The following is a 12,383-nucleotide window of genomic DNA, read 5'->3' as shown; positions in this document are numbered from 1 at the left end:
CCTGGTCACCCTGGTCACCCTCTCACATGGCCACTGCCTCCCCTGGTCACCCTGGTCACCCTTTAGTCAGGTGTCAACTCTGCTGCTACTGTTATTACCCCTCTCACATGGCCACTGCCTCCCCTGGTCACCCTGGTCACCCTTTAGTCAGGTGTCAACTCTGCTGCTACTGTTATTCTGTGCCTCCCCTGGTCCCCCTGGTCACCCTTTAGTCAGGTGTCAACTCTGCTGCTACTGTTATTACCCCTCTCACATGGCCACTGCCTCCCCTGGTCACCCTGGTCACCCTTTAGTCAGGTGTCAACTCTGCTGCTACTGTTATTCTGTGGGGCAAAAGACCGGGCCTCAAGATCAGGCCACAGCACAATAACTAAACCAAACAATCCCAATCATGCTTTTCTAGGAACTAACGTCATATCAAACACATCAACAATTTGAACCTCAGCAATATAGACATTTAACAGACGTATACACACAGTATGTGTATTTTCATCATTCAGTTATTTTTGGTTGATATAACAGCAATGCTGTGATATTGCCCAGTGGCTGAAAATACTGCATGTAGGAGACATACATAGAAGGCAAGTATGTGTGACAGGGACTGGTGAAAAAGTCCTCAAGAAGGGCAATGTCATTTTTCAGTTTTGAAAAACTGAAAAACTTTAGTTGAAGAAGATATGCTTATTTTAATGTTGGGACACCTCAAACCAAATAGCAGAGAAACACACTGTGTTCTGTGTTTTCAGAAGTGTGGTCCCCCTTCTTATCTTTTATGGAAGAGAATCCATGACAATGTTACTAATTTACTAAAGTTATTTGAGACCCACTTTTTAATTTTAATTTTAATGTATTTTTTTTTAGATATATGAATGCTTTGTTGATGGTGGTAATGCCCCCCCCCCCCTTCCCCCATTGCACACACATGTTTGATTACTGGCATATGTAATATTTGTTTTTGTTTTTGTCTTTTTGCGGTTGCTTATTGTCTTTTTAAGCCCCTTTCACACATACGAGCCTTCCCAGTAGATTCCATGAAATTTCCAGGGTCGGTGTAAGTGTGAATGGGACTGACCAGAGAAATCCGCACAGGCAATTTCCCTGGTCGAGACCATGTATAATTCCATGAAATTTACAGGGTCGCTGCATGTCTGAATGGACCCTGATTATTGCCTGGTCAGACTCCTTTCACAGCTGTCCTGCATCGCACAACCAGCAGGGCAGAGCGCACAAGAACTGCCTCAATATCGCTACTGCTAAATATAATTCCACAACTGGACACTACTTAATTTCCAATCATAGTGGAGGTATGATATATGGCAAATTTATATATATTAATGGCTTTTTTTTAAAGGCATGTTTAACGAACTCCCAGCAGAGTCAAAACACGAAATTCTGTGCTCACTGCTCACTACCTTTATTACTACTATTTAAATGCTGCTATTGTTTGCGATGTTACAAGATCCTTACATCACACCATTTTTTTCAAAGGATGCGAAGTTATAATGTAGCCTATGGAGATGTTGTAGTTGATCCCAAAGTCTGTTCAAACCCAGGCAGCGAGACCAGCAGGAAAACACAACTAGATCTTCTATAATTCTAACTGGATAGTACTTCGTTTCCAATCATAGTTTGGATGACTTACTTAGCTAGCTTACTTTTACTTCAAATGTACATTTTGTGATAGAAATCTGTAGACTGAGGCTCTTCCATAATGTACACTACAGGTTTGATATTACTACGCTTTGTAGGGGGAAAACATTTTTGTTTTGTCATTACTACTATCTATCTACTATTACTACTATGGCATTGGCTAGACAACAGACACATTTAAATGATCACAAAACCTAATTGCTCTCTTTTCTCTTGACCTGAGCAATCTAAAGCAGTTCTGGGCCTTTGTTTCCCCAGAACCAACACTCCAATAACCAGACCAGAACCAACACTCCAATAACCAGACCAGAACCAACACTCCAATAACCAGACCAGAACCAACACTCCAATAACCAGACCAGAACCAACACTCCAATAACCAGACCAGAACCAACACTCCAATAACCAGACCAGAACCAACACTCCAATAACCAGACCAGAACCAACACTCCAATAACCAGACCAGAACCAACACTCCAATAACCAGACCAGAACCAACACTCCAATAACCAGACCAGAACCATGCTGTGGCCTTTGTGTCTCAAGTGGGGGTGAATCCCCAATAACCTCTTCATAATTTGCATCGCAGATGCAGACTGGAAATGTATGTGATTGGCTTGAACCTTAACTGAGGCTTGGACATGAATACAGATCATGGTTAAGCTATATGCTTTTCACTTCTATTTCATGTAGGCTATTTAAAGATTCATAAGTCCCTGAGACAACTCAACACTGCACAATTGAATTAAACGTAGGCATAAAAAAGGCATAGTAAGTCTTTATTGTACAACACTAGCAACAGTATACAAAGCCTGTTAGGCTGTTAGGGCACTGTTATAAATCCAGAAGTCCCAGAGTCAAATCAACATTCCATCATTAAACTAAGCATAAGTAAGTATTAATAGTGCAACAGTTGCATTAATGCCATCTTCTGCAGTACCAGATCACGTGCTAACCAGGGAATGTACTTGCATGTGTGAAAGGGAGCAACCCGGTAATCGTCGGGCAATTCGGTCATGTGTGAACGGTGCACATGCCTGGCAGACCCGGGTCGGGATTCCATAGAATTTACAGGGAACTATGTGTGAAAGGGGCTTTAGTTTGCTGTTGTGTTTTGTCTTATAATTACATTATTTTTCTTACTTTCTACTTCATGTAGTTATTTGTTTTCCCTTAATGTCTGTCCTTGTTGTGACGTCTAGATGTTTGTTGTCTAAAAACTTACCAATGTCTGTCCTTGTTGTGACGTCTAGATGTTTGTTGTCTAAAAAGAAAAAGAAGAAAAAGCGCTTCTGATTATGATCTGATTCTGACCAAAACAGTACTCTTGTTTGCTGCAGGGAACATACACCTATACCTATACACCTATATACCTATACTATATACACCTATACTGTCAAACCATGTTCCTACACTACCCTACCTTCTGCTGTAGGGAACATACACCTATACCACATACCACCTATACTGTATATATATATATATATATATATATATATATACCTATACACCTATACTGCCAAACCAGATTCCCTTTCTGCTGTAGGGAACATACCACCTATATACCTCTGTCTATATACCTCTGTCTATATACCTCTGTACTGCTGTAGGGAACATACCACCTATACTGCTACACACACACACACACACACACACACACACACACACACACACACACACACAGGGAACATACCACCTATACTGTCTGCTGTAGGGAACATACCACCTATACTGCCAAACCATATCCCCTTTCTGCTGTAGGGAACATACCACCTATACTGCTACACACACACACACACACACACACACACACACACACACACACACACTCACACCCCCGCACACACACAGGGAACATAGCACCTATACTGCTACACACACACACACACACACACACACACACACACACACACACACAGGGAACATACCACCTATACTGCTACACACACACACACACACACACACACACACACACACACACACACACACACACACACACACACACACACAGGGAACATACCACCTATACTGCCAAACCATGTTCCCTTTCTGCTGTAGGGAACATACCACCTATACTGCTACACACACACACACACACACACACACACACACACACACACACACACACACACACACACACACACACACACACACAGGGAACATACCACCTATACTGCTACACACACACACACACACACACACACACACACACACACACACACACACACACACAGGGAACATACCACCTATACTGCTGTAGGGAACATACCACCTATACTGCTGTAGGGAACATACCACCTATACTGCCAACCCATACTCCCTTTCTGCTGTAGGGAACATACCACCTATACTGCCAACCCATACTCCCTTTCTGCTGTAGGGAACATACCACCTATACTGCCAAACCATACTCCCTTTCTGCTGTAGGGAACATACCACCTATACTGCCAAACCATATTCCCTTTCTGCTGTAGGGAACATACCACCTATACTGCCAAACCATATTCCCTTTCTAAATATGACTTCACTGTCTTCCTTGTTTATATGTTGTTCTTTTATCAGGCTTGACATCAATCCATGAATCCCAAACAACATGACAGGATACAGAACCCTCTACACATGAACACTCAAATGGGACTTTCAGCTCAGTATTTGTGCTCGGGCCCTAATGGACATTAATGGTCATGGATCCCCTGCATCCACATGGCTTCTACATTAAAGGACATTAGGCTGAACGAGTGGCCACCGCTGGGCTCCTCCACCCCACGGGTAGTGTTATGATGGCGGAGGAGCAGCACACAATTAAGGCTCTTAAGCTCACTACTCGCTGGGCATCTGACACACACGTCTCTTTTGAAGGATGAACTTCCATTTTCCTGGCTGGGAATAAACTGTGCCCATCATCAACACATACATCCTGTGCCTTTTGTAGATTTCTGTAGATACCAAATCTAGGTTTCTGTAGGGGTGCAGGGATGTTTCTGTAGGCAGGCAGGGAGAGTCTGTAGGGGTGCAGGGAGAGTCTGTAGGGGTGCAGGCAGGGAGAGTCTGTAGGGGAGCAGGGAGAGTCTGTAGGGGAGCAGGGAGAGTCTGTAGGGGAGCAGGGAGAGTCTGTAGGGGAGCAGGGAGAGTCTGTAGAGGTGCAGGGAGAGTCTGTAGGGGTGGCAGGGATGTCTAAAGGAATAGACATTGCATAATCACCGTCGGACTGCTGTACCTATGGAAATAGACTTCTAAATTGTTCTGACAGTGTGACTGACCAGGTTTTATTGAGATGTTGTGTGACTGTGTTATGTATCTGTCTGTCTGTCTGTCTGTGTGTTTATATGTGCTTAGAGAGATGAGAGATGTCTGCTCGCTTGCATGTTCTTCAAAAGAGGCATATTACTGCTAAGCTGAGTTGCACTACCTGTGGGAGAATTCATGATGATATTTTGAAGTGCATTTTCCTCTTTTCCGTTTTGATTCCTCTTTTCCATTTGAAAACAGAGACTCACACAGTTGCATCTCATCTATACCTTAATGACTATTCTGGTATGGAAATCAATACCATTTATTTCATGTTACAGTTTGATAATAGATGCCACATTAAACTGAAGGCGTCTAAGAGTTTCGACTTTGCAAACACACATTACTAGAGAGAGACTGGGAATATTGTTTTTTGCTGCTGGAGTACATCCTTTTTAAATGATATCCATAATGAGTTTATAATATGCATCTGGGCTACCTCCTCTCTACTTCCATGTCTTCCAAATGGCCCGGGTGTCATCAGCAAAACATGTAGGCACTTTCCCGCCTCATTGACTCCCAAATGTATTTTAAATATCATTCCTGGTAACGCAATTATTTAAAACGCTGAACTAAACACTTACTAATGGGGGAAAAGACAGTGACTTCGATAAATTCATTTCTCAAATGGTGGGCATTCACTCTTTTTCCCCCCTCTCTCTCTCTGTGAAGCGGGGACTCTTTTGACAAAAAACATTGTCGGCGGTGACACCCCTCCTGTCCTTATAGCCCCTCTGTGGACATGCGACATCTTTGATTTCCTATGGTGATCTACTAGCATCCTGACTATGAGGGTTTCTGCATTGTGGAGGTTTCAACCTCCTCGATGGTCAATCTCCTCCTCCTCCAAACAGCTAATGTGTCTGGGGCACTTCATTTAGGCAATTAGGCAATTAGTTCCCTCTGATTACTTGGCTCTCAATGCTGTTTTGAGTAGGAAGGCAGGCAGTGGAAGGGTTTCAACTATAGCCCTCCCTTCCACAAAGAGCTGTCATCTGATATACTGAAACCATAATGGAATAAACACAGTAGTTACAGAAATATTAACAGCTTATGGCGTTGAAATTGTTCTTTGTAATTAGATTATGATGTAGAAAGACATTCTACAGTACCTCAGGTTAGAACTCTAGAGATGCTCTCCTTCCTACTCTCATCTCAAAACATTTAATTATTTAATTATTTCAAAAGTTCATGAAAACGATTACAGTAGATGCAGTTTGGACACTCAGAATGCAGGGTCACATTTTTTTTTGGGGGGGGGGGCAATGGATTGCAGTGTGAACTTTTAGAGAGTTTCAGGGAGCCCTTGTCTTTCATTGTGAACCTGTATCTTATAATGCATGCAGGTTGCTTATTTGACCTTATTTGTATTACTTTCCACATGCGTGGATGTCACTATTGATGGGGTGGGAGACAAGGTGTAATAGGGATCTTTAACCGGCTAAGAAGAGTTAGGCACCATAGCATTAGCCTGCCATTTCCCCAAATGCACTTTTACTTCATTGTCAAAGTCTTTAATGTGTCAGACGGTATGACACGGTAGAGGTGCCATATATGCCACACTGGCATGCCTCTGTGTACGCTCCTCTTTAACGGGCCACATACATACCTCTGATGGCCAACAGACGCATGGTGATGAGTCATGCTCTCATCTATAGTCCATCAAGTCATCAAAGACTTGCACTGAGACCTGCTGCCGCGTGCCAGTCCAACGTCAGTCTCATCACTTTGCAAAAAAAATCGTAGGAGGAACCACAATGAATGTAGAGACCTTTGAATTGTTGGTTGATGGCAGCCCTGTACCGTTCGGCAAAGGCATGATTACTTTTCCCCCCTCTCTTAAGGCCTCTCTAAACCCACTACCTATAACGCATTGTGTCTGTCGTCGCAGATTCCAATTGTCTTCCCGACGCTCTGATCGCCACGCAAATAGCCCTCTGCTTCATTATGACAATTGAGAGGTTCATATTTCAACCTAATAGTCTCTCTATAACTTTAACCATCTATCATAACCTCATTTCATTGCGAGTGCAGTTAATACGCGCTTCCCCACCAAGTGGAACATTTTCTAATGATGCACTCTCGCACCAAAACAAGGCGAGCTTGGGCCCCGCATCAGTCACTAATGTATCCATCCATAATGTGTTTATAACACTCTCCCTAAAGGAGATGGCAATGACTACGAGGAGGAGGCACGGAGGCTGGAGTGGGGATATAGGGGGAGGGGTGGATACCAGCCCGCAAATGGTCACGATGACAATCATTTAGAAAAACACTGCGCATTAATGATCGTATCACACTCATGATTATGTGTCCGTAGATGTGACATCATTAGCAACATATCAGGACACATCTGAAATGAGTCACATGAGAGTGACAGGAGAGAGAGTGTGTGTGTGTGTGTGTGGGAGGGGGAGAGGGGGGTGTTTGACTTTCTGGGCTGCTGATAGGGGTAATAGGTGTATGTAGAGATTAATAGAAACATGATCCTATTCAGAGAAAATAAATAATTTTCCTCTTCTCACAGATTGCATATTCATTAGACTTCATTAGTGTTATTATTCAGTAATCAAAGACTATTCAGTGATTCCACACCATAGGATTACACCATATATTTTCACTCAATTAGAAAACGTGATGATTCTCTACCATTTCCATTATCTTTCGCTTTTTCTCCTGCTTCGGATGTCGGTCTGTTTGACGAGATTCAAAACAACAAAGACACAATCTAACAAGACTGACTTTTAAATCAGAGAGATTTTGAATGTAAGCAGAGAGATTTGAATGTAAGATTCTCTCTCTCTCAACTATTCTACCTGCCACTAACAAGAACATCCTCAGGAGGATGGGCTCTCTGAGGCCTGGAGTGCAGGGGCTTCAGGGGCTCTAGGAAAATCAGGTCAGGGACAACACCAACAGAATCCTAGAGGACCCACACAGAACCTTGCTCAATGCCATGAGTTGCTGCTCTCTGGAAGGCAATATAAGGTCCCACTGTTTAGTAAGCAGAGCCAGCTTCATCCCTACAGCCATCAGGCTTTGGAACAATGGGTCATAGGTCATTAAGGAGGCCCAATACATGGCAGGGCCATGCCAGGAACGATGGGTCTTTTTTCTGAATTGTTTAGAAACTAGATTCCTCTCCTCCTCTCCTCCATCCTCCACTCCACCACCGTATCCGCACAGGACTAGTCTGGTGACCTCTGTAGTTTAGAAATCCCTAACCCATTCTAACCTATCCTAACCCATTCTAACCTATCCTAACCCATTCTAACCTATCCTAACCCATTCCCCCGGATATGTTGTCATGGCTGTATGAAACATCCGCTTCATGAACAACAGGCATTGGTTAGTTCTCGAAAATGCGGCAAAAGAAGGGGGCGGAGAAAACAAACTCACCCCAAATTACCAAAATGTAGCCTTTATTTATGTAAACCAGCTCTTTTCCATTTTATTTTACCCTTGGCCCTCTTGTTTTTAGTCTTTTTTCCAAGCACCAGGGGAGCCCCCCCTCCTAAATTTCGTTGTATGGTACCTGTACTGTATTAATGACAATAAAGACCATTCATTCATTCATTCAATCGAAATGCCGATTTGCACGCGTTTACTATCATCACAGGACCTCCGTAGTCAGCGAAATATGGTAGGTGATTTGTAGTGGAATTCTTTACAGACATTTTTACGGACATGGCCGACTCGCACAGGATGAAGAACACAGACGACCTCCATAATTATTACAAATGACCAGAGGTCACCAGATAATACTAGTCCCGTGCGATTAGGGCTTAGAAGGATGTCTAAAGGAAGGAAGCTGGTAGATCTTCTCTTCTGATGCGTTTGGAGTAGGAAGTGAGGGGAGGAGAGTGGAGAGGACACAAGGAATCAAGTTTCCATTTTCTAACAATTCAGAAAGGGCTTACTAGCTGTGTGCTCACAGTCCAGTCTTGTTGTACAGTTGTATGGTATATTGATTATTATAGCGTATTCATTGGTGTATCTTGTATGCTGACCTCATAAAAATGTATTTCCATGCAAATGATCAACAAATGGTATCATATTGTATTACAATTGTTTAAGACTGTCTGAAATTAGTAGGAAGCAGATTATAGAAGTTGACTCACCACATTCTAAAATATCAGATAAAGATCTGATATTCTGCTGTACCTTTGACAAATATCAATTAAAGATGCCACACCTGTAATTAAACCCTGCTTACAGTACTATCAAAGAACAATTCATTTGTTATATTTATATTATATCACTTTAAACTATTTTTGATAAGGACATGTGGAGTGAATCACATAAAGCTGGGGTAACAAAACTTACACAGGCCTATGGTTGATAGAAAAATACTAAAGCAATGGTGCCACCTAGCGTTACAAATGGAACATTGCGCCTTGATGAGTTTTACATGGAATTTGCACGAGGTTGATGTAACACTGTGAAAATGTGAACAGTATGTTGACCATCTCCAAATATGAGAGCAGTTTGAAAAAAATATTTTCCCATTCATTATAAATATAATGGTAAGAAAACTATGCAGTTTAAGTTACTACAAACAAGTAACCTTGTTTGATCTAGGACAGTATATTTTGCACGCTAGAAAAACGACCTGTTCTCTCTTCACTTAAAGTTTGTGCCAAAGTAACTCACCAACAATGTAGTAACATCTAACTGCAAAACGAGACACTGCAAGGCAGAGAAATAATTGAGCATTGAAGGAGTATATCTATGAAAGAATCTCACTAGGGGAACTGTCATGCATTTCAATGACCAGGGAAGGAATGGGAACATAAGGATAACAATGATAAAAATAGAGAAATAAGTTACTTTTTAGATCCAGGGATGTTTGGAAATTACAACGTGAAAGACCCGTTACATCAATCACCTATATTAATCTAGGCCCTAGGGCTTCATCTAAAAGACTGCAACAACAAACAAAAAAACGTAAACCTGGCGCTTTAATAAAAATGCACACTACCACACACATACCCACATTAAACATATCTTGGAGGAAAATAACAGGACACATCATGCATTTTGGGGGATTTATTTACCAAAAATAATAAGTCAACATAAACAGCTTTTTGGTCAATAGTGCAACCCTGCTTGCAAAACTGCAGTCCTCCCTTTGAGCCATTGGATCTGGTGAATCATGTTTTACTTGGAGCTGGTGTACTTGGTGACAGCCTACTTGGAGCTGGTGTACTTGGTGACAGCCTTGGTGCCCTCGGACACCGCGTGCTTGGCCAGCTCCCCGGGCAGCAGCAGGCGCACGGCCGTCTGCACCTCCCGGCTGGTGATGGTGGACCGCTTGTTGTACTGGGTCAGACGGGACGCCTCGGTGGCGATGCGCTCGAACACGTCGTTGACGAAGGAGTTCATGATGCTCATCGCTCTGCTGGAGATGCCGGTGTCAGGATGGACCTGGGGAAGGCAAACAAGTGTCAGGATGGACCTGGGGAAGGCAAACACACAATAACGTTGTGTTCCCACCTGCAGGAACAGTCACGTGTATAGATTGAATGAAGTGCTCATCGATGGCGCTCACCTGCTTCAACACTTTATAGATATACACCGCGTACGTTTCCCTTCTCTTGGCGCGTCTTTTGCCCTTTTTCTCGCCAGTTCCCTTCCCCTTCTTTTTGATTGCATCGTTAGTCATTTTAGCAACTAGAAGATACACAATTAACAGTATGATGGTTTAACTAGACCCACCGTTTGATACACGAGTATGGTTTGAGCTCTGTATGACTGTTCAAGCTGTATGGAGGTACACTCACACGCAGCTGCCTCTGATTGTTTTATCAATCAGAGACACACGTGTCTGTAGGTGTTGCACTGGCTAGTCTACCTGCCAATCAAACTGATTAGGATTAGAACATGGGGTGGTGCATTAGGATTAGAACATGGGCTGGTGCATTATTGGAGATGGAAGTATATTCATTCAGTATAGGCATTTGGCTAAACTAGACCTAGGCTAAATGTACTGTTTGACAGCATGCTGAGTGGACGCCTTTGCATAACAAGCTCACAGCCTAGGAGCTACATTAGAGGTCAACCACTGGGTGTCGCCCTTGCACCAACTTTGTGTCGCTTTGTATTCATCAACTAGTATACAGCTGGTAAATAGCTGAGATTTGACTGTATAACCTCATTGATTTCACTGTACCGCGTCATTTAAAACGTGGATAATGATCCTTGACTGCACCATTTGTTACCATCATTAGGAAGAATCCAGTATTCTGTACTGAAACCAAAGTCATATAGCCATTCAGAAGCAGTGTTAGTCCTTATCTTTGAGCAGTTAGTCCTATAGTAAATAAAGCAGTTAAGCTATAGTAAATAAAGCAGTTAGTCCTATAGTAAATAAAGCAGTTAGTCCTATAGTAAATAAAGCAGTGTTAGTCATATAGTAAATAAAGCAGTTAGTCCTATAGTAAATAAAGCAGTTAGTCCTATAGTAAATAAAGCAGTTAGTCCTATAGTAAATAAAGCAGTGTTAGTCCTATAGTAAATAAAGCAGTTAGTCCTATAGTAAATAAAGCAGTTAGTCCTATAGTAAATAAAGCAGTTAGTCCTATAGTAAATAAAGCAGTTAGTCCTATAGTAAATAAAGCAGTGTTAGTCCTATAGTAAATAAAGCAGTTAGTCCTATAGTAAATACAGCAGTTAGTCCTATAGTAAATAAAGCAGTTAGTCCTATAGTAAATAACGCAGTTAGTCCTATAGTAAATAAAGCAGTTAGTCCTATAGTAAATAAAGCAGTGTTAGTCCTATAGTAAATAAAGCAGTTAGTCCTATAGTAAATAAAGCAGTTAGTCCTATAGTAAATAAAGCAGTTAGTCCTATAGTAAATAAAGCAGTGTTAGTCCTATAGTAAATAAAGCAGTTAGTCCTATAGTAAATAAAGCAGTTAATCCTATAGTAAATAAAGCAGTTAGTCCTATAGTAAATAAAGCAGTGTTGTCCTATAGTAAATAAAGCAGTTAGTCCTATAGTAAATAAAGCGGTGTTGTCCTATAGTAAATAAAGCAGTGTTAGTCCTATAGTAAATAAAGCAGTGTTAGTCCTATAGTAAATACAGCAGTTAGTCCTATAGTAAATAAAGCAGTTAGTCCTATAGTAAATAAAGCAGTGTTAGTCCTATAGTAAATACAGCAGTTAGTCCTATAGTAAATACAACAGTTAGTCCTATAGTAAATAAAGCAGTTAGTCCTATAGTAAATAAAGCAGTGTTAGTCCTATAGTAAATAAAGCAGTTAGTCCTATAGTAAATAAAGCAGTTAGTTCTATAGTAAATAAAGCAGTTAGTCCTATAGTAAATAAAGCAGTTAGTCCTATAGTAAATAAAGCAGTGTTAGTCCTATAGTAAATACAGCAGTGTTAGTCCTATAGTAAATAATGCAGTTAGTCCTATAGTAAATAAAGCAGTGTTAGTCCTA

The 12,383-nt window shown here is 41.6% G+C and overlaps 1 protein-coding gene across 1 annotated transcript; it reads right to left on the bottom strand.

Moving 5' to 3' along the window:
* Window positions 1–10,128: 10,128 nt before the first annotated feature.
* Window positions 10,129–10,603, bottom strand: h2bk1 (H2B.K variant histone 1; the record flags this gene model as incomplete). The annotated part of the gene is made up of 2 exons (XM_080547175.1): window positions 10,129–10,365; window positions 10,490–10,603. 2 exons carry the CDS (start codon window positions 10,601–10,603, stop codon window positions 10,129–10,131), a joined length of 351 nt encoding a protein of 116 aa, XP_080403301.1.
* Window positions 10,604–12,383: the final 1,780 nt, after the last annotated feature.

This window comes from Nansenia antarctica (genome assembly GCF_963989245.1).
Source record: "Nansenia antarctica genome assembly, chromosome: 16".
Lineage (NCBI taxonomy): Eukaryota > Metazoa > Chordata > Actinopteri > Argentiniformes > Microstomatidae > Nansenia > Nansenia antarctica.
The sequence above is the reverse complement of the archived record's forward strand: the minus strand, read 5'-3'. Positions and strand labels throughout refer to the sequence as shown.